The sequence below is a fragment of the Lontra canadensis genome, unplaced genomic scaffold (assembly GCF_010015895.1).
Source record: "Lontra canadensis isolate GAN:19392208 unplaced genomic scaffold, GSC_riverotter_1.0 scaffold182, whole genome shotgun sequence".
NCBI classification, from domain to species: domain Eukaryota; kingdom Metazoa; phylum Chordata; class Mammalia; order Carnivora; family Mustelidae; genus Lontra; species Lontra canadensis.
In genome coordinates, this window is record NW_022631176.1 from 2130305 (window position 1) to 2152835 (window position 22531).

General features: G+C 56.0%; 1 protein-coding gene across 3 annotated transcripts in view; it reads left to right on the top strand.

Moving 5' to 3' along the window:
• The window catches only part of SFSWAP (splicing factor SWAP), a 66942-nt gene extending 46410 nt beyond the window's left edge, over positions 1 to 20532 (top strand). For 2 of the 3 annotated variants that reach the window (XM_032846899.1, XM_032846900.1), the window contains 5 exons: positions 1831 to 2096; positions 8695 to 8820; positions 18771 to 18935; positions 19981 to 20053; positions 20197 to 20532. In XM_032846899.1, the coding sequence (XP_032702790.1) occupies positions 1831 to 2096; positions 8695 to 8820; positions 18771 to 18935; positions 19981 to 20053; positions 20197 to 20262 (696 nt within the window). In that variant the 3' untranslated portion in view covers positions 20263 to 20532. Of the gene's footprint in view, positions 1 to 1830; positions 2097 to 8694; positions 8821 to 18770; positions 18936 to 19980; positions 20054 to 20196 lie in introns of those variants that run through there. The other variant, XM_032846901.1, reaches the window with a different exon arrangement.
• The last annotated feature ends 1999 nt before the right edge of the window (positions 20533 to 22531 follow it).

Genomic DNA, 22531 nt, shown 5'->3' on the forward strand with positions numbered 1-22531 from the left:
GTTGTGTAGCAGGAATCCCTCCAGGGTAGCTGAGAGGCCAGTGATGCACACCTGTCCCTTAGCGAGTGATGGGACACCCGAGAGGCCTTCAGGTATCCTGCCCTTGTGTTTGTGCAGCCAGAGCCTCGGGCCTGTGCCTGGAGCGCCAGAAACACGTCCCCCCGCCCCCGCCATCCTGTCAGTGCAGAACGGGCTCGGCCCGAAAACCTCCAGGTGGCGTGTCTCTGAGCTTGGTGCCGGCACCTGCTCACGGGTGGCGGCGGGGTGTGGGGGGGTACGGCCTGCATGAGACTGTGACCGAGCCTGCCCATCTCCTGCCCTGGCGTGTCGACCAGGCTGTGGGCGGCTCTTGGGCATCTCCGCCTCCTGAGTGTGCGGGGCGGCTCGGCTTCAGAAGTGACAGCTCAGGCCCCAGCAGCAGGTGGGGATGTGGCTGGGGTGTGGGGGGGTGTGGCTTTAGCAGGAAGCATTGTCCCCTTATCCAGTGGGCCTTGTCCACGTGGACCACAGGGACCCAAGGAGAGGACAGGAACAGTTGCGGGATTCCGCGGGCCCTGCCCCGCAGGTGCACCCCTCCCTCAGGCTCAACACCCGCCTCGCGCTGTCCCCGGAGCGTCCCAGCTGGGTCCTCGGATGCCCCCGGTGTTCAGATGCAGAGCTGCGGGGCGTCCCTCAGTGTGCGCGGTGTTCAGTTAGAGCGCATCGAGGACCTTTCTCGGGGACGGGGGCAGGCGGCACGCGAGCTGGACTTCAGGTTCGGGTTTGGGTGGGTTTGGGGTTTGTTGTGTTTTGTGCCTGTGAACTTGGATATTTTACACTACGATGCGGACCGTCAGTGGACGTAGGGTTACCACCTTATTTTTAAAGGCTGAGCACTGTTTCCTGTCCGGCTGCATCACATGCGACCAGTGCCCTCGAGGGTCGTTTGCAGGTCGTGGTCGTTCCAGGGTCCCGTGGCATGGGACCTTGGGCATGCAGCGTGCACACTTGGCTCTTCAGAAGGAATTGCTAGAACTGGCATTGCCCTGATGACGGTCGCAGCTGACGGGCTCCCCCGTCTTCGTCCACCTGTGGGCCTTCCCACCGTGGGGCCTCGGGGTGCATCACCTCTGCGTGTTTCGCGTGGATGCAGGGGTTTATGGTGAACAGTGTGTTGAGTGCAGGACCGTGCTGGATCAGCACATGCCGACCGGCTTGTGCCCGTGGAGCTGCCTGGGTGAGGACTGCTGTGAGAACCATGTTTTCCCGCTGGTCCTGAGGCGTGACTGGTGCACGCACCGTGCGTGTGAGGTCCGCGGCGGGATCGCCGAGGTGTGTGTGACATGATGGCCACGAGGGTTCAGTTAACATCCATCAACTCAGGCACAGGAAGGAAAGAAGGAAGGTTCTTAAAATCAAAGAGGAACCTCTTAGTTCAGGTCTTCCTTCAAAAATTACTCTCAGATTGGTGTAGAGATTCATAAAAGCCCGATGCAGGAGGTCTGAGAATCTCTCGGTCAGTGGAAGGTCGCAGTGATTTATGAAAGCACAAGCACGGCTCTTTTCCTGCCTCGGTGTCCTTGTTGCCACGTTCTTGATGAGGTCGAGTGCCGCTGGCTGGGGCTGGTGAACGAGCACGGGCTGGGGAAACTGTCGAGTATACTCCTGGCATCTGCCACTTCCCCGGAGACCAGGGCGATGTTTTAGAGCCATAGAAAAAGATGTGCTCCTTTCTGAGAGGTGTTGGTGCGTTAAATGGTATGAGGGCCCCAACGTTGAAATTTTATGTGTGCGCGTTTTGAAATGTCCTACTTTTCCTCTTAACATCCCGATGTTTGCTTCTGTCCCCAGGAAGCCAGTTCTGTGCCCTGTCCGCTACTGGCTGGAGGCAGACCTCTGCCCACTTCAGACGTTAAGCCCCCAGAAGGGCCCTCCAGCAAAAGTAAGGACCCGCCGAGGGAAGAGGAGAAGGAGAGGAAGAAGAAAAAGCACAAAAAGCGGTCTCGCACAAGGTCGCGCTCCCCCAAGTACCACTCGTCCTCCAAATCCAGGCCCAGGTCCCACTCGAAAGCAAAGCACTGTCTCCCCAGTGCCTATCGGACGGCGCGCCGTTCCAGGTGGGTGTGCAGGGCGCCCATGGCGCGGGACTGCCGTGGGTGCTGGGTCCTCCTTCCCCAGAGCGGCAGGGCCAGCAGGGGCGAGCACAGACCTCCTGACAGCTCACCTGCAGGTCCAGCTTGCAAACCCCCGTGACATCTTTCCAGGTTGTCTCAGAGTTTGATTTCTAAACCTACAGCCAGGTTTTTTAAGAACAGATCTATATAAGTTTTAGCAGGTTTGTTCAGTATGTAAAACTCACAAGGGTGGGGTGTCTCGTTTTGTCCGTGTGGCCTTTCCCGTGCTAATTGCCCGTGTGCGTGCTGTGACGGGGGCTCGGCGCGGCTCCTGCCCAATGTCCACGCGGGCGGCACCCGTCTTTTCCCTCCGTCCATTTGCCCTTCTGCCCGCCTACAAGAGGTGCCCTTAACCGCCAGGTGTGAGAGCAGGTGAAGACTTGAGGCCGCAGAAACAACCGCGGCCCTTAAAGGGTCACAGAATTCACTGCCCAGTGAAGCAGTTTTGTCTGAAACAACTGCAGCAGGTTTAAAACCTCTGCCTTTAAACCCTGCATCCCGGCCTGCAGCCTGTTGCTCAGCGTTGAGTGGGGTCCGCCGGCTTCCTCTCTGGCACGGCGCGCGGCCTGCAGGGACCGCATCTGTCCTCTGCAGCTGATGCGCGCCCGCCTCTTTTCCTGGGAAAGCGCGCGCCTGGCGCATCCTGTCTCAGACGCACCCGCCTCTCTGAGTACGTCCCTGTTTCTAGCCACACCAGACCTCAGAGCCCGACAAGTGTGGCAGCAGTGAAATTGGATTTTCTCCACGTAAACACCTTTGCTCCTCGGCTGCGTGCAATTCTGGTCGTTTTTCAGAAGTTCCGTCTTGACACACACACCCCCCGCACAGACACACACGTGCACACCCAGACACACACCAACACACCTTGTTCTTTCATTAAATGAACGACTTTGCTGATAGCATTTCAATTTTTGGAAGCTCCCTGAAATTTGTAGGTAAATATCAAAATGTTTTAAAGTTTCTTTTTGACAGAGTTTCTTAAATGGTACTGTGTAGTGGACATAAGTCCCGTCGGCCCACACCAGCCCTCTGAGCAGTAACGTGCCTGGTAAATTCTGGCCCATTGTCCTTCACCGCACGGCTTTAACAAGGGCGACCGTGAGGCGCCCCTGAGCTCTTGTCTGGGGGACTGGCAACGATGAAACTCGTCCCATCTGCAGTGCGAGCCGCGAGCTGTGCTCTGATCCCGAGTGTTCTGCACATAGAGCACCAAGTGTAGCCCATCCCCAGCTGTGGTGGCGGGGAGGGGGTGGCCACCAGCGTCTCCCCAGCTTGTTCTCATCACAGCTGCAGTGCTCGTCTGACTCTGAGTTGTGAGTTCTAGGTTTTATGTGCTTTTTAATTGACTGTAATAGAGTAAGGCATTTTATATGTCATTTAATACTTTTTTTAAGGTTTTATTTATTTGAGAGAGAAAGAGCACATGAGAGGGAGCATGAGAAGGGGAGGGGCAGAGGGAGAGGGAGAAGCAGGCTCCCCGCTGAGCAGGGAGCCTGATGCGGGACTCAATCCCGGGGCCTTGGGATCATGACCTGAGCCGAAGGTAGACACTTAACTGACTGAGCCACCCAGGTGCCCCTATTTTAATACTTTTTAAATAATTGTTTTTGGTTTTTACTTTTTGAGAGAGGGAAAGGAGGAGCAGAAGGAGAGGGAAAGAGAATCCCAAGCAGGCTCCACACCCAGCGCAGAGCCCAACACGGGGCTCCGTCTAGCAGCCCCCAGACCGTGAGCTGAGCTGATGGAGCCACCCAGGCGCCCCTAAATCATTGTTTTAGAAAAGATTCAGAGTTACATACTTTGTATCTGAATATATTTTATATTTTTCTGTATGTTCAATGCTGACAAGTGCAAAAAGCAAAATCCTAATTCTTAGTGTGTAACCTTGAGTTATAAGAAAAAAGTTAAAAATTTTCTGCTTTTGAGTTCTGCGATGGCAGACTGCCAGCTTCACCTTAATTTGACCTACAGTTAAAATTACCTGTCACCAGAGCTGATTTTTTCATGACTCAGGCTGTTCTAGTTGTGGTGGCTGAGTGTCTCCGTGCTCCCTCCGGCGGACTGTGTGTACGTGGGCTGACTTCTCCGTCCACTGAGGCAGCCAGACCCTCCGGCCTCTGACTGGCAGTTCATAGGATATCAGGGCAAAGTGCACTTCGTTATAAAATCATCAAAATTATATCATGACACAAAGCCCGCCAAGGGTAATCCGTGATGTTTTGCCTTGAAAAATCACGTGTGACAACAATGCTTTTTGAAGCCGGACCCCGCCAGGCTCGGGGCTGAGAGGAGAGACCAGCTGTCCCTCGGCCCCGGGGCCGCTCAGAGGAGATGGCGGCTCACGCCAGTCTCCAGGGGTGTCCTGCCTGGGCTCGCAGCTGATAGCCGCGCGTCTGCTTCGTTTGGGAACGCGGCATGTGTCCCTGGGCAGTCGCCCCTGCTCTCTCAGCCCAGGCTCTGCCAGCTTGGATGACCCCAGTGGGTTTACACTGCAGCAGATTTAAACCAGGAGACCCTGGTGTTCTCAGTAATTGAATCTGGATGTGTGAAAAATACTTCAATTTTTAACCATATCTTGAAGTTGCTAAAGACAATGTCATATTGTCAACTGTCTTTTCAGATAGCGCTACCCTTTACAGTAAGGGACCCGTCAGACTGTTCCTGGGCCTGACGCATGACTTGATTATTTTATTTTTTTAATAAACTTTTTTTTTTTAATTTATCTGACAGAGAGACATCACAAGTAGGCAGAGAGGCAGGCAGAGGGGGAGGTGAAGCGGGCTCCCTGCTGAGCAGAGAGCCCAATGTGGGGCTCCATCCCAGGACCCCGAGACCACAACCCGAGCCGAAGGCAGAGGCTCAACCCACTGAGCCACCCAGGCGCCCCAAGACTTGATTATTTCAGAAAGACTCCTGCCACCTCCAAGTAAAAGGCAAATTCATTGGTCAGTATTTGTACTTGCAGAGTTCTGTGGTTGAAATGTATTTTCTTTTACATACTGAATTACTGAAGTGCTTTGTAAGGCATAGAAGGCTGGGGTTAGACAGGCCCTTTCCTAGCAGCCGTGATCTCCGTGTGAAGGTAAGTGGCGTTCGCATGCCTGCGGTCCGAGTGCTCAGCTCGTCAAAGCTGTAGGGCCCTGGGTCTCTAGAGGCAGCCGGGCCATTTCCAAAATCAGTAAGTTGCTTCTTAGAAAGGGCAGTGATTACCGCATAGTGCTTCGTGTGTTTTAAATCAGCATTAATTGAAATGTAAGACCTTTTTCCTCCTCTTTTTTTTGTGAGGATTTATTTATTAGAGAGAAAGCGCACGCAGGTGGGGAGGAGCAGAGGGGAGGGAGCGACACCAGCAAGCTGCGTGCTCTGCCAGAGCCCAACTCGGGGCTCAATCCCATGACCCTGAGACCAGGACCTGAGCCAAAATCAAGAGTCAGAGGCTCCACCTACCGAGGCACCCAGATGCTCCTCTCTGTGCTTTCCGCTTCTGTCTCACCAGGTTCTCTGCTGTAAATGGAACGAAGTAGTAGTACTCAAGCCATTAGTGTATCACCTAAAAATTGAGCTTTCATCGTTAGATGTTGTTAAAATCTTGTAAGACTCTAAAGCTTAAAGTGAAGCTACTTGAAGAGCGCTAGAGAAGATCACCTTCAGCCTCTGTTCCATCGGCTCGTCAGTATTTAAGGGGCGGCCGAATGGGGGCAGGTTCCGGGTAGAACTCTGTGTCCCCAGTATTGGGGGCAGCGTCCACACAGTCCCCAGCTCCCTCCAGACTTACGCTTGGGGACGAGCTAGGGATTAGAGTGATGTTTTCTTTTCTTTTCTTTTTAAGATTTTTTTTTTATATTTATTTGACACAGAGAGAGATCATAATTAGGCAGAGGCAGGCAGGGAGAGAGGGGGAGGCAGGCTTCCCGCTGAGCAGAGAGCCCGATGCTGGGCTCGATCTCAGGACACTGGGATCATGACCTGAGCCGAAGGCAGAAGCTTAACCATCTGAGCCACCCAAGTGTCCCTAGAAACACGTTTTCTAAGTCAGAGTTAATATTTGGAAACAGCTTACGCCAGCAAAATTGGGGTAATGATGGTCATTCATACAATCTCATTCTACACAGGGTTCCCAAGAGGGGACGCTCAGTGCTTAGCGTGCGGGTGAGGGCCAGGGGTTCCCCATTCTGTGGAGTGGACCCTAACCCAGCAGATGCCTGCAGGCTCTCTGTATCTGCAGTGATGCAGGGACAGCTGGCCCCTTGGGAGCTGCCTGGGCAGAGGGTGGAGTGTGGTCAGCTGTGGGAGCTCTTGGCTGCTCAGGCCGGTGATCACTGGACCCTGCTACCCCATGCCCGCCAGGAGCTGCTCCAGAGCGGTGGAGGGACCGGGGCTGGGGATGCTTTCAGTGGTTAAACGCAGGAGGAAAGAAGCTTTTTGCAAACAGCACTGTCATTCAGGTGAAGAGCTGCGTTCCGCTGCTATCTGAAAGCAGACCGCTATTTATGAGCCGCAAGAAAAAGTGTCTGAGCCTCGTCGTGCGGGTTATTTACTTATAAAACAGAGCTCCTGTTTCTGGCGTTGTTGCGATACCAGTATTAACGGCCTCATTAACAGAATTAAAACATCAGTGCTTCTTTCATTAACATAAAACCTAAGGGGGGCCTAGGGGGCTCAGTGGGTTAAAGCCTTTGCCTTCCACTCAGGTTGTGGTTCCGGAGTCCTGGGATCGAGCCCCTCATTGGGCTCTGCTCAGTGGGGAGCCTGCTCCCCCCCTCCCCTCTGCCTGCCTCTCTGCCTACTTGTGATCGCTGTCAAATAAATAAATAAAACCTAAAAATAAAGAAAGAAATAAAACGTAAGTATCATGTGACGAAGCTTACTGCCCTTGGTACTGAGCGGGCTACTTTCCCAGAGGACTCCACATCTACTGGGGACAGCCACCTCCCCTCAGAGACCTGGGATGGTCACTGCAGAGTGGTGTTGTGTGAGAGTTAGGAATCCACAGGCACTAAAAACTAATACACGTTTCCTGATTATCCAGTGTATCGTTCTCCGTGTGAGCATTGCATGGGTGTAGAGGTCTGATTACGCAGAGCTTTCTCTGGGGCTCTGGTCCCACCCCAGCCGGCACCCTGAATTCTCCGTGCAAAGTGTGTGCCTTCATGTCACAGGCCCCAGCCTCCCCAGGGCCCCGGAGCCCAGAGCGCGGCAGCTTCCCTCGCCCAGCGGGAGCACCGACCGTACCAGCTGTCAGCAGCTCCTCTCCCCGACTCCCGGAGCTCTTTGGAGGGGAAACCCGGTAAAATGTCGAGGTGTCTGATGGACCTCACTCTCGTAGTTTGTAAATATTGGGAAAGGTCTGGAAGAAAAACCGTCAACACCATTTTGTAAGCCAGAACATGGTGGTGCTGGAGAAGACGAAGCCGATGACGGTTTACCTGGGGCCGTTCACGGCTGATCTTCTCAGGAGGGATGCAGGGTTCTCTGTGACGCAGGAGCCGGGACCGTGATGATAAGCTGATGTTCGAAACAACGGTGTGTGTTATTTGGGGGGGTTGTAATTAAAATGATTCGGTGTGGAATCCTTTATGGCAAAATCAAACTGCTCTTTATATTATTTTTGAATGGGTTGTCATAGAAACAGAACGAAAAGAAATTGGTTTTTTGTCCAGATTTCTGCTTACTCTTTGTCTTCTTAAAACAGTAATTTCACTGAATGAACAAAAAAGGAGAATCCTAAACGTTTCATTACAGGACCCTCCTCGGAGGGCCTTGACCCCCGGTGGGTGAGGGTCTGGAGTCGGTGCTCCGAGCACCGGTTGCCTTGAGTGGACAGGGTCACTGCCCAGATAGAGCGAGTGTCTCTCCAGGAACCTGAGAAGGAAGAATGAGATATTGTAAAGGAAGGTTTTAATCCGGGGCATCTCCCAAACGTAAATTATCTAGAGAGGCGCGTGCTGGGAGTTGAACTGCTGTGGCCGGCTCAGCATTCACGCCGCGAGGCCGTGCGGAGGGTGTGAACGAGAGAGGGTTCGAAGTAGTGGCTCTGGTTCGTCTGCTCTCTTCTGCTGCCAGTGTTCAGAACGAAGAGAAACAGCTCGCCCAATCATCAGCGCTTTTCTTGTGTCATTTGGATCGAGGGGTCTGTGAGCTGAAAATGGCTGAGGGCAGTAAAACGCAGAGGCAGAAGGAGGACGCGAAACCGCAGGCCTGAGTTGGCCGTCAGTCAGCCGGTCAGCCCTGGAATCGGGCCGCATTGGTGCCGCGGGCCGTTCGGACCAGCCTCGTGCGTGCTGTGCCCGGTTACGTTGGGCAGCAGTGTGCTGAGTGTCCTGGACTGGGAGCAGGGTCTCTGTCCGCCTCCGCGCCTGGACTCAGTTCCATGTCAGTGGAGTAGTGAGGCCGGGGAGGGGGCCACTACTGTGCCCCCCAGCAGCACAGAGGCGGCACCTGTCAGGCACCTGCAGACCCAGATGAGGCCCATCGCTGCCTCGGCATGGACGTGATCGCCTTCCGGCCGCACGGACTAAAACTCCTCTGTTCCTCTGCCCAGGTCACGATCCCGGTCCCCTCGGAGAAGAGCACATTCTCCCGAGAGACGGAGGGAAGAAAGGAGTGTCCCCACTGCCTACCGGATGAGTAACAGCCCAGGCGTCAGCAGGAAGCGGACCCGGTCCAGGTAGGCAGCTAGTCCATAGACACGGTCTGTGGTGCCGGGCATGCAAACGTGTGTCCGCAGGGCTGGCACGAGCCGGGGACGCGGCCCTCGGCAGACACTCAGCCCCTGGCAGCTCCTCTGTTCCTCCTGGAGCTGACTGCAGAGGGACCTCTGTGTCCCTGGGGTCAGGATGGCATCGGGCAGTGCCCAGCACCAGCCCCCGGGGTCTAGCTACCCTGCCGGACCCGCACACACAGATGAAAGGAGAGAAGTTTGAGTCCCAAGTGAGTCCCTGCCACTCCCGGGCTAGCAGGTGCTGTGGGCAGGACCACAGAGTCCTCCCGGGCTGAGAGCAGAGAGAGCTCCTCCCCTTGACAGCTGTCATGGTCGCGGGATGCTAGAGAGACCGGCTGCCGTGTCCTCTACGGTAGGCCTCTCAGCCAGGACGCCTGGCCCCCAGCCTCCGACTCCCAGCCCGCCGGCGTCCCCAGCCCCTCCAGTGAGAGAGCAGCACCAAGTCACAGCACGGAAAGTCCTGGTACCCCGCCCCCGTGACGGGACACGTCTGGGCCGTGTGGGCCTGTCTGGGGCCTGCTGGCATGCCTGCCAAGCATGGTGGTGGACGGGGCTGCCCCTAGGTGTTTCCATCTCAGCGATAGGGCACTGCAAGAGCATTATCTCGCATGGGGGCTGCCACCCCACGGCCTCCCATCACTCATTGTTCCTTTCTCCCCGAAGGGAGGAGCTCTCATTTCTCGTGTCATTGCATGGGAGCGTTGCCCGAGCCCCGGCTCAGGTAGCTGGGCGGGGAGCATCGTTGTCCCCGTGACATACCGGCCCAGAGGAGGCGGGGGCAGGGGGTTGTGCGCGTCTTTGCTCCGGTTTCGTGACTGCTTACGCATGTATGTGAGTTGGGACACTTGGGGTTCCCGAGCCTCCCAGACAACACACCTGAATGGCAGGTGTCAGGGGCCCTGCCCTCCCCAGGTCCTCCCTGTCTGCAGAGGACACAGGTCGAGCGGCCTCAGGGGCCCCTTTGCAGCGGGACTTATCGTGGCCACAGCTCTGGAAAGACGTTCCTAACGGGGAAGCGGGCCTGCAGTCTGCTCGCTGGCAAAGTGTGATCTTTCTCTGGAAGCCGCGAGGTCTGGGCAGGGGTGCAGGCGGCAGAGCCGGCAGATGGGCTCGCCTCGCAGGCCGAGTGCGCTCTGCCCGGGGCCCTGCTCCCACAGGAGGCGCCCGCCCTGGCCCGGACCGCGTGATGGGCTCCAGGTCCACCTCCCGTTGTACTCCTTGACCTTGTCACTGTTGAACATTTGAAATTCATGGTCACCTCTGGTGTATGTAAAGGACATGGTCTAAAATTAATTCCTGCAACAGAAGATCTCTCCCCACAGAAGCATTCTGGCTTTGGCCTCAAATTAACCTTTGCGTTCAAGGAGCCGCCTCAGGAGAAGGCGGCGGTTCTGTCAGGAATGTGAGAACGTGTGTGATCGCTGGAGCTTTAACGAGTTGTGCGAAAGCGAGTGAAGGCTCCACCGACCACAGAGCCGCACTCCCTGCCCGATCGGGTGGGATTCCCCCGAGCGCCCGACTCTGGGCAGTGGGAGGCTGCGCCGGGTCCAGTGGGGCCAGGAGAGGGCACGTGTGCAAGCCCGTGAACCCAGCAGTCACCGCTCCCCTGCAGCCTTCCATGCAGAGCAGGGGTGAGGCCGCTCCTTTCCCGTGGCAGCAGGGGGCCCGTTCAGCCCCCGAGTTGAAGGATCATCTCTACAAGGTGATCTCTGAGTGCCCCTTTCACTGACTTCCTGTTTCAAAATTTTTTTGGTTTACTAGATAGTTTTACACTCACCGTTGAAAACAGTGCAGGGGGCGTGCATGTGCGCGTGTCAGCCTGACTGAGCAGGATCAGAGTGCTTCCACCGGCCACCTCTCCTTCCCTCCCGACCTCTCCTGCCCCTGCCTGTGTGTCCCGTGACTTGGACTTGTCTTACTGTGTGACCGTGGCTGGGTTCGTGGGAAACATTTTGGCAGGAGCACCACAAAAGTGACATGTCACTTCCTTTGTGTCCACCAGCTGCCTGTCCCATTGTCAGTGATGCTGCACACCCCACACAGGTTGTCAGACAATGGCACCAAGATGCCGTGCGAACACCCCACTGGCCTTAGCGTTCACTGACGCAAAACTGGTTCACACAGTGGTCACGGCCAAGTGGTGCCTTTCAGATTCTGTCTTCTTCTCTACAGAAGATACACGCCCCTCGCTTTTGTGTCACTGTGGACTTTTGGTTTGGGGTTTTGTGTTTTTGTCGGTGCCGCACGAATCCATCGCCAGTGTAGCTCTGACGGCGACATCCACCCCACATGTGGCCCCATGGTTCTTGAAGCACTTTGTTGCTTTTTGGCCCCAAATATTCCAGGCCTTGCCAGTGCTTTCCCTGCCCCAGCACGGGGGTCTGCTCTTTGTCCAAGGATCCTTGGTTCCTTGTACTGAGCTTTTGAAGATCAAGATGTGGTTATAGTGAACTTTTTTAAAGAGTAGAATCCATGCAAATGGCCACATCGTACCACGGCACACCTCGCAGGGCCCCTGTCCTCTTATTAGAGTGAGTAGTACGTGGTTGCTCCGGCTGGTTGGCCACCGACCACTTTCGCTTAGCGCTGCACCGGGCACGTCCGTGAGCATCGAGTGACACCCGCCGTGGCAGGCTCTTACATGCTATGTGTTGCCCATCGACAGTAGACCTCGTCAGCGAAGCCCACGTGTCTTCATTCCCTAGGGCAGCCGCTGCAAAGGAAAAGGAGTTAAAAGCCAGGAGAGGACATAAGGCAGAACCTTAAAATTGCTTGAAGAGGGACGCCTGGGTGGCTCAGTGGGTTAAGCCTCTGCCTTCGGCTCAGGTCATGATCTCAGGTTCTTGGGGTCGAACCCCGCATCGGGCTCCCTGCTCCACGGGGGTTCTGCTTCCTCCTCTCCCTCTGCCCCTCCCCCTGCTCATTCTCTCTCTCTCTCTGTCTCTCTCTCTCAGGTAAATAAATGAAATCTTTAAAAAAAAAAAAAAGTGGGGAAGGAGAGGGAAAAGTGAATGGACAACAGAAAACAAGAGGAACGTAGGCTCAGCACAGCCCTTGCAAACCCATGTGTTGAGTGCCGGCAGACGAAGAATAATGACAGGACAGAGGGTTTAGACTGAGCTACAACAAAACCGAATGCTAAGCTGCTTGCAGAGAGGTTTTCAGTGTGCAAGTAGGTTGAAATGAAAAGACGGGGAGAGAGAAGCATGCCGTGTTCTGAGCAGAAGGGCAGGGTGGCCGCGCCGACGGGAGGTGCTGCAGAGGGGGCCAGCCTCATGCCTACGGGCTCCTCTGGGAAGGCCCCCCGCGGAAGCACTTTCAGATGCTTGCAGCAGGGTGCCTGGATGGCCCAGTCCGCTGAGCTTCCGAATCTTGATTTCAGCTCAGGCCCTCATCTCTCAGGGTTGTGAGATGGAGCCCCATGGCGGTCTCCGTGCCGGGCGTGGAGTCTGCTTAAGATTCTCTCTCTCGGGGCACCTGGGTGGCTCAGTGGGTTAAGCCCCTGCCTTCGGCTCAGGTCATGGTCTCAGGGTCCTGCGATCGAGCCCCGCATCGGACTCTCTGCTGAGCAGGGAGCCTGCTTTTTCCTCTCTCTCTGCCTGCCTCTCTGCCTACTTGTGATCTCTGTCTGTCAAATAAATAAATAAATAAAATCTTTTTAAAAAAAAAGATTCTCTCTTTCCCTCTGCCCCGCCCCGACTCGGGTGTGCACACTCTCTCACGCTCTCTTTCTCTTTCTCTCAAAAAAACTAAGTAGAGGGACACCTGGGTGGCTCAGTGGGTTAAGCCTCTGCTTTTGGCTTGGGTCATGATCTCAGGGTCCTGGGATCGAGTCCCGCATCAGGCTCTCTGCTCGGCGGGGAGCCTGCTTCCCCCTCTCTCTCTCTGCCTGCCTCTCTGCCTACTTGTGATTTCTGTCTGTCAAATAAATAAATAAAATCTTAAAAAAAAAAAAAACTAAGTAGAAGGGGCGCCTGGGTGGCTCAGTTAAGCCTCTGCCTTCAGCTCAGGTCATGATCTCAGGGTCCTGGGGTCCAGTCTCTAATCAGGCTCCTTGCTCCACAGGGAGCCTGCTTCTCCCCCTGCCTGCTCTGCGCGCCGCCCCCCCACCTTGTGCTCTCTCGCTCGCTCAGTCTGACACATGAGTAAGACAAAATAGTAAGAAGAAGAAATAAAATACTTGAAGCAACACTGAGAGAACTGGGGACAGGCAGACAGCCGGACCGTGCAGATACGGAAGCCGTACACAGCCGCACGCTAGCTCGTCCACCGTGCTGTTGCACAAGGCTCTGCAAGTCCCTGGAGACTCAGAACGTGCAGGCTGTGTTCCCTTACCATGTGGCCGCAAGTCTAAAAATCGATAAAAAGATAACCTGGAAAATCCCCAAATGTTGGGAAGTTAGTACATTTTTAAATTACCCGTAGGTCAAAGACAAAATCACGAGGAAAAGAAAATATTTTTAAATGATAGTGAAAACGTTACAGCCAAATCTGTGGGCTCATTTGGCTAGAAGGAAGTTAGTAGCTTTACATGTTTGTATCAGGGAAGAAAAAAGGTCTAAGAATAATGATCTAATCTTCTATCTTAAGCTAGAAAAATAAATAAAATCTTCAAAAAAAGAACCTAGAAAAATAACAAATTAAACCCAAAGTAGGTAGAAGCAAAGAAATAATAAAGGTAAGATCAGAAATCAAGAAAATAGAGGCGCCTGGGTGGCTCAGTGGGTTAAGCCTCTGCCTTCGGCTCAGGTCATGATCTCAGGGTCCTGGGATCGAGCCCCGCATCCGGCTCTCTGCTCAGTGGGGAGCCTGCTTCCTCCTCTCTCTGCCTGCTTCTCTGCCTACTTGTGATCTCTGTCTGCCAAATACATAAATAAAAACTTAAAAAAAAAAAAAGAAATCAGGAAAATAGAAAAATGCATATCTTAAAATTTGTGTGGAACAAAAGATCCCGATTGTCAAAGCAATCAGAAAAAAACACAAAACAAAGTTGGGGGCATCACAATTCCAGACTTCAAGCTCTACTACAAAGCTGTCATCATCAAGACCGTATGATACTGGCCCAAAAACAGACACAGAGATCCATGGAACAAAACAGAGAGCCCAGAAGTGGACCCTCCACTCTATGGTCAACTAATCTCCGACAAAGCAGGAAAGAACATCCCGTGGAAGAGGGACAGTCTCTTCAATAAATGGTGCTGAACAGGGGACAGCTACATGCAGAAGAATGAAACTGGACCATTTGCTGACACTACACACAAGAACAGACTCAAAATGGATGAAAGACCTCAGTGTGAGACAGGAAGCCATCCAAATCCCAGAGGAGAACACAGGCAGCAACCTCTGTGACCTCAGCCTTAGCAACATCCTCCTAGAAACATCACCAAAAGCAAGGGAAACAAAGGCAAAAATGAGCTATTGGGACATCATCAAGATCAAAAGCTTTTGCACAGCAAAGGAAAAAGTCGACAAAACCAAAAGACAAACGACAGAATGGGAGAAGATACTTGCAAATGACGTATCAGATAAAGGGCTAGTATCCAAAATCTGTCAAGAACTGATACAATTTAACACCTCCCCCCAAAAAAAATAATCCAATTTAAAGCTGGGCAGAAGGGTACCATGGTGGCTTGGTTAAGCATCTGACTGTCTCTCTCTCCTTTTTTTTTTTTTTTAAAGCATCTGACTCTTGATCTCAGCTCAGGTCTTGATGTCTTGATCTCAAGGTCATGAGTTCAAGCCATATCAGAAGCACAGTGAGATCGCACCTCACACCTGTCACAATGGCCAAAACTAACAAGACAAGAAACGAATGGCGAGGATGCAGAGAAAGGGGAACCGTCCTGCACTGCTGGTGGGAACGCGTGCTGGTGCAGCCACTCTGGAAACCAGCATGGAGGGTCCTCAGGATGTTAAATATAGAAAAAATTACAATCGGGCCATCTCATTATTGGGTATTTACCCAGAGAAAATGAAAATCCTGACGAGACGATGTGTGCGCCCGTATTTATCGCATCAGTATTTGCAACAGCTGAACCAGAAGAAGCTGCTCCCGCTGGCCGATGAGTGGATGGAGGAGGCGCGGTCTGTACCGGGGAATGTTGCACGGCCATCGAAGAGGAATGAACTCTTGCCATTTGCAGTGACATGGATGGGGCTAGAGGGTGTTGTGCTGAGCGACGTAAGTCAGAGCAAGACGACTGCCGCAGGATTTTACTCGTCTGTGGAATTGCAGAAGCGAGCAGACCCACAGTGCAGAGAACAAGCGGGATGCCGCCGCCGGGGCCCTGGAGGTCGTGGGCTGAAGGCCCAGCACAGGGAGTCCAGTCAGAGTTGTTGGTGACAAAGGGTGGCTGCACTTGTGAGCACAGTGTCACGCACTCGCGTGGGGGCTGGAAACTAGCGTAACACTGTGTGTCGTCTGTACGTGACCTCTTTTAAAGAGAGGAGGGGAGAGAGTAGGAAACAGACTAACGGTAAAGCTGAATAATGGCTCTTTGAAAATGGTCAAGGGGCGCCTGGGTGGCTCAGTGGGTTAAAGCCTCTGCCTTCAGCTCAGGTCATGATCCCAGGGTTCTGGGATCGCGTCCCGCGTCGGGCTCTCTGCTCAGCAGGAAACCTGCTTCCTCCTCTCTCTGGCTGCTTCTCTGCCTACTTATGATCTCGTCAAATAAATAAATAAATCTTTTAAAAAAAGAAAAGAAAAGAAAATGGTCAAAAACCAGTGTCTTCCTTTAGATTGATCAAGAGTGAAGGAGCCTACAGACGTTAAAAGGAGAATATGGAAATTTGTTTCTAGTTAGTTTGGCAGCTTGGGTGAAGTGGACGAGTTCCTGAAAGATACAAGTGACCACGCTGTCACCAGAAGAAATAAAAATTCTGAATAACCGTGTCTGCCAAAGAATGTATGTACCGTTTAAAACCACCGGACTCCAGGCCCAGATGACTTCCGTCATTAAACTCTGACAAGTGTTCAAGGGCGAGGAGAGACCAGTTTACAGACCATCTTGAAAGAACACGGGGAGCGCTTGGCAGTTTACGGTGCGAGGCTCCGTGGCGGGGGCTCCTGCAGACCGAGGCCGGCGGGCGTGTCGGGGGCGTGCACTGTGCAGACGGGCATGTGTGTTCATAGACCAAAATGCTCAGGGACAGAGGTGGGGAGACCTACGGGGTGTCTGCAATCTGCGCCCAGCAGCGTAGTGCAAGGAGACGCGTCCCGGCTGAGTGGGTCTGTCTGAGGACTGCGAGGTCCGTTACCGTCCACCGGCAACCCTGGTGAGTCACTGTTCAGAGTCAGGGAGGAAAGTCCCAGGACGTCCCAGCAGAGGCAGGAGAGCTGTCGGACACACGCTTCACCGTTCACCAAGAAGAAAACAAGGAGGGGCGCCTGGGTGGCTCAAATGGTTAAGCATCTGCCTTCAACTCAGGTCATGAACCCGGAGGCCTGAGATCGAGCCCTGCTTCGGGCTCCCTGCTCAGTGGGATCCTGCTTCTCCCTCCCTGCTTGTGCTCTCTCCTGCTATCTATGTCACTGTTTTCCTCTCAAATAAATAAATAAAATCTCTTAAAAAAAAAGAAAGAAAACAAGGAGACACAGCTCTGAGCAAAGGGAGTCGGAGGAAGCGTCCGGCGGGGATGGGGGCGTGCTGGCCGCCCCCAGGACCAGCAGCCGGCCGCCAAGACAGCGGGGCGAGAACAGGGCAGAAAGGCAGGAGGACTGGAAAGGAAGTGTTTCCTTCTGCGATCCAGCCTGGAACAGTGGGGAAGGTGACCATAGCCATACCCACATCGACTTCTCTATACTGAAAGCCGCCAACATTTTCGAGAAATCTAAGAACCGGAAGTACACAGAGAGCCCGTGTTTATGGATGGAAGGTCGGCGTCCCTCAGGTTTCTTCTCCCTGAACTGACCTGTCCATGCCGTGCCGCCCCGGCAGGACTGCGCGGGCAGACGGGACGCTCATGTGTGCGCAGGGGGACCTGGAGTGGGCACCACGGTCTCACAGAAGGGCAGGCTTGGGAGGCACTCCCTGCCCGCTCCCCACTCGAGCTTCCCGGGGAGGCCACGAGCTGACGCCCTGAAGCAGCAGGGACGCCAGCAGGTTGGGACGAGCGCTGTGCCCTGGACCTCGCTCCCGCGGCCGGCTGTCCCGGCTGTCCGAAGGGAGGACGGCGCGGTCCGCAGGCACACAGCTGAGCTCAGGGAGGGTCCCGCACTCCCGGAAGTCCCCGCCAGCCGAGAAGCCCGCCCGGAGGGAGGAGAGCGCTGGCGGCGTGTGTCTCTGCCAAGGGCCCGTGTCCGTTAGAAGCAACCCAACCGAGGAGCCAGCGGTGACCAGAGTTGAGGAAACAGTCCACGGACGCGGCCTCTGGACTTGGCCTCTGAAGAGCGGCCGAGCGCGCTGGCCTCTTTCAGGTTCGGCGCGGGGTGGCCTCAGCGGGGACCGGCGATGGGGTCGTGGGGCTCCGGGAGCAGCGGGCCGCTTCCTGGGACACCGAGCACTGGCCCCACTGCCCCGCGGTCCTTCCCGCCGCTCACCCGCCGGGAACATTCGTCCTCGGGAGGACCTGATCTGTCACTGCCACAGCGGGCAGCAGAGCACACGTCTGCGCCTGCGAGAGAGCACAGTCGTGGTAGCAGGTCACGCGCTCCTCGGCGCGCCCGAGTGTCCGACAGCTTCCTCGGTGTGCACGCGTGCCTCTGTGTGAGAGCACTGTGGGGAGCCTGGGGGCAGCGCGGACGGGCATGTGGACAGGCCGTGGGGTCGCCAGGTGGGGAAGGGTCCGGGAGCCGCTCTGCCTTTCAGAGGCGCCGAGCAGAGTGGGCCATGTGGGCTGGCCCTGGACGTCGAGCTCGTGAAGACACACAGGTGCCTGCCGTCGTGAGTCCCATCACCCACAGGACCCACGTGGGCACATGGGAGGGTCTCACGACGGCACCGACTGCACATAGACCGTCCGGCAAGTACTCGGTCGCCTCCCGGTCACGTGTCTGTCATGTGTGAGGGGCACAGTTTGAAAACAGCAATGACCATCGTTTCCGGAGGAAACAGAGAGGCCAAGAGCAGGGAGGCCCAGTACCCATCTGGACCTCCCATATATGTTCTTTCTCCTCCTGAAATGTTCTCTGGGGAGTCACAGGAGGGTCACAGGGCAGTGTGTGCACTGGAGCTTTGCTGGCCGGAGTGTGGGGAGCAGGCTGTGTCTGCAAGGGGCGAGGGATGGAGGGCCCTGGAGGGGGACGTGGGCTGAGTCAGCTGCTGGGCGAGCAGGGACGGGCCCTGCAGTCCCAAGGAGCGCAGGTCAGGGAGCAAGAGCTGCTGTACGCACGGCCCCGGCTGTGATCCTCCCCATGTTGCACGAGGAGTCGTCCTCACGTCTGTGTGCAGACAGGCAGCGTGAACGGCACTTGGTGACTCTTCTTCAGTTTTTTTTTTGTTTTGTTTTAAGATTTTTATTTATTTATTTGACAGAGAGATCACAAGTAGGCAGAGAGGCAGGCAGAGAGAGAGGGGGAAGCAGGCTCGCCGCCAAGCAGAGAGCCCGATGCGGGGCTCAATCCCAGGACCCTGGGATCATGACCTGAGCCGAAGGCAGAGGCTTTAACCCACTGAGCCACCCAGGCGCCCCTCTTCTTCAGTTTTTTAAATGCAGATAAAGTGCTGACCGTGTTTCAAACCCCACAGGCCTCTTGAAATGGACAGACCTCCTACTGGGGAGGGAGAGGGGCTTCCTTCCGTGTGTGTGACTTGCTGCATCTGTCAGTTGCGAGCTAAGTAAAACGTGCACAGCTTTCAAAAGGAGTTAGCCAACCCCACCAGCTGGCCCTGGGAAGACGCTCGAAACCGCTCCTCCGGAGCCTGTTGTGTCTTGGTCTGAAGCCACTTTCCTTGCAGAAGCCCCCACGAGAAGAAGAAGAAGAGGCGCTCGCGGTCCCGGACCGAGTCCAAGGCTGGGTCCCAGTCGGCATCCCCGAGCAAGCAGGCCACACGCCGGCACACGGCCCACTCGGCCAGCATCTCTCCCGTGGAGAGTCGGGGCTCCAGCCAGGAGCGCTCCAGGTAAGCCCATCCTGAGCCCGGCCTGGGCTCTCCGCACGCGGCTGCTCGGAACTGGGCTCAGGCCTCGGGAGCACTGGTCTGGAAGCTGCCCCCATGCCCTGGCTCTAGCAGAGGGAGTCCCCGCCCAGTGGCCCTCTCCGTGGCGGTCCCCGGGGTGGGCCGGCCACCCCCCCAGGTGCTGGCTAGAGGACTCCCCACTGTCTGATCCACTGGGACATGGTGCCTGGTGTGACCACAGCTGTTCTGAAACCACCAACAATGGCGCCTTTGTCCTCAGCAAGGGCCGCCTGGGGCGGGCGTGGCCCCAGCTGCAGAGCCCGGCCTGATCCCGGAGTCAGCAGGCGTGGGGGTCGGTGGTGAGTGGGACCCAGCCCAGTCACCCCACTGCCCCAGGCCACAGGAGTCAGGGGTTGAACACCAGAGTCCACAGCTGTCGTCACGTGAGCAGCCTGCCAGTGGCACGGGTGTACGTGTCCTCGATGCCTGTGGCCGTCAGGAAGCATTTGCTAGATGCCCCTGCCGCCCGCCCACCCAGAGCTGGGCAGGGGCTCCAGAGCCGGTGGTTCCAGAGCGAGGCTCCGTCATTATTGGTTACGGACCCGCTGTCTTCGTCCATGTGGGTCGCGGGCCCTGAAACTAGAGGACGGGTTCGTAGGTAGCAGGCGTACAGCCAGCTCCCAGGGTGGGTCGCGACCTGAGACGTGGCTCTGCGGGTGTAGGTTGAGGAGTGTGTGGCGGCCGCTGAGGCCAGACTCAGGCACGCGACCTGGAGCGCCCGTGGCCACGGGGTCGCCAGTCTGAGCACCTCCAGCTTCCGCCACTTCCGTCCTGTTCTCATCATCACTACCTGTGGCTCACAGGGTGTTCACGGGAAATGCTCTCGGAATTAGGCTGCAGTTTACAAAAAGTTTCAAACATCTGTAACGTGAAACGTGAACGCAAAATACGTATTTTTAACATTGGCATCTTTAAACACGCTAGTAACAGTTAGCGACAGCACGTCTAAGTGTTTTTCAAGTCTGTGATCTCTCTCTGTTCACATTAGGGGAGTTTCTCAGGAAAAAGATGGCCAGATCTCCTCGGCAATTGTCTCCTCCGTGCAGAGCAAAATAACTCAGGTAAAGTGGCACCCCCTTCTCCGGGAGGCTGGCTTTCCCTCAGCGTCCCCAACCAGGCCGTCCCACCGACGTGTTTGTACCCGCCGTCCGCATGCCGGGTCTGAGCGGGAAGCCACAGGGACCCCGTGCATTTCTCCGTGCAGGATCTCATGGCCAAAGTGAGGGCGATGCTCGCCGCTTCCAAGAACATGCAGACCAGTGCCTCCTGAGACGCGGGCATCACGCCGGCCCAGCGCCGGGCTGCGGGGCTGGAGAGCCAGGACACTTCCGCACGCACAGACCCGTCCCACGCCGTCCGCATTCTCCCCCAGGACTCCCCTGGGCAGTTGGTGGTTTTTGTAAATTAATTTTTGATGACATTTTCAGTTTAAGATTTTTGACCAGCAGTCTCTTACCTGTATATTTGTAAATAATATCATGTTTCTGTGAAAATGTATTATCAAATAAAATGGGAGGAAAACACCTTTTCTAGCTAGCGACTGTGGGGCGGATTCTTCCTTATTTGGCTGTGAGTGCGTTTTCACCATTTGTCACCTGTCCTGGGTCTCCTGTCGCGTCCTGACAGAGGTGGCGGCCTGGCGGCAATGGGCAGACACCTCCCAGCCCGGGCAGCAGGAGGAGCAGGCGCCCGCGGTCCCTCCTGAGCCGCCCCCACATCCTCTGCGGAGACCGCGCGTCTCCACCTGAGCCCTGCGCAGCTCAGCCCCCCGGTTCCTGGCGCTGGGCAGGCATCCACCCTCGGGCAGGAAAGTGCGGACTCGCTGCCTCGCCCAGGGTCTCAGGCACTGTGGGTGCCAGCAGGCCGGGTCGTGCGGGAGACACTGTTCCTGGTCCAATTTTAGTCAAAACACCACAAACACGAGGGCTTACCGGCAGTGGCCCGAGGTTCGGAACGGCGTTGCAGCAGTCTGCTGCCCGTGCACACGCCCCACCTGTCCGTGGCCCAGTCCCCAGGGTTCCGCCTGCTTCCCCGGAGCTCCTTCTGCCCCAGATGGGAGGGGCCGGCGGCGGGTCTTTGGGGGCCCCCAGCCCGGGGGACGGGTGCAGAGCAGAGGAGGAAGCCCCCGTCCACTGCCAGGTGTCCGTCCAGATGTGTGCGCCCACTGGCCAGCATCTGGACACTCACCACTCAGCCTCACATACTGCTCTGGGCTCCGTCCTCTGAGCCTTCCAGACGCACCACGGTGGCTCGCAGGGACTGGCCCTGCCCCGTCTCGGCTCACCAGTCCTGCTGCTGTCCCCCACTGGAGTGCGCCAGGAGTTAGCCTGTGGCCTGCTGGCGGCTTTACCTGCAGAGTGGGTCCCTGGCTGTGCGAGGACGGTCGCAGCTTTGAGTTCGTGGGAACACGTGCTGTCCGGAAAGCTCTTCCCCAACCTGTCTGCGTGCCCTTGTGCTCCCTCCCCAGGGCAGTGTGACCTCAGACGCTGTCTCTGATGTGTCATTTCTTCATCAGGGGTGACATGGAGCAGCTTCTCTCCGAAACATCCACTTGTGTTTTCTTCTGCCAAGCAGACCCTGTGGCTGGGCTGCCCGTCACTCAGCGTCTGCCTGCGTCCCAGCGCTCCAAGTGTCCCGCTGAGTCCTTTCTGCACCGTTTATTTTTAAGTCATTTTTTTCTAATTTGTCCCTTGTTTTCGGTTGCAGGTCCCGTGTTTCTGTGCAGACATTGCTTATATGGTACCTGTTTTTCTCGTGGCCTCGGGCAGGCCCTTGCTTTGTCCCTCGTTCCTTGTCCACGGGCGCCGTTCAGCCGTGTCCTTTCCCCTTGAAGGAGCGGGAAGCAAGTGTGGATGGGGAGGGAGTTGCTGGGGCTGACACAGCAGGACAGCCGCGGCGCTCAGCATAGGCCCTGTGTCCCCAGCGGTGCCTGCGGTCGGTCGGACCCCGTCTGACTTGGCTTCTGGGAGCGCGCCAGGGATACCCCGGCTTTGCATAGACACTAGCAGCGTGCCCCGGAGAGCCCACCAGACAGGCACGAGCCATGGGGATTGTGCTTGGGGGCCGTCACACAAGGGGACATGCGGAGGGCCCCACACACAGGCTTCCTGGCCCTCCCAGGTCCCCTGCTGAGCCTCCACCATGCGCTGGCTGCACAGGGGGGTGCCGGGACACGGGCCGTGTGGTGGGACACGTCTGTCATTCTGCCCCACCATCGCTGAGCCCGCGTGCCAGCCCCAGGCTGTCGTGCTCTGTGGGACGGGAGAGGTAGCCACAGCACCCCTGCCCTCCCGGTCTGTGCCCCCCGCCCGACACACTGCCCTCCTGCTCCACATGGGACGGCTTCCACGCAGTCCACCACAGAGGACAGTGCCATCGGCGTTGGGTCAAGAGTTTTCCCCGTTTAGAAAGATTCTCTCATGATGAATTTGCCGTATTTTTACTGGATTTTTAAAAAATATTTATTTATTTGATAGGCAGGCAGAGAGAGAGGAGGAAGCAGGCTCCCCGCTGAGCAGAGAGCCCCATGCGGGCCTCCA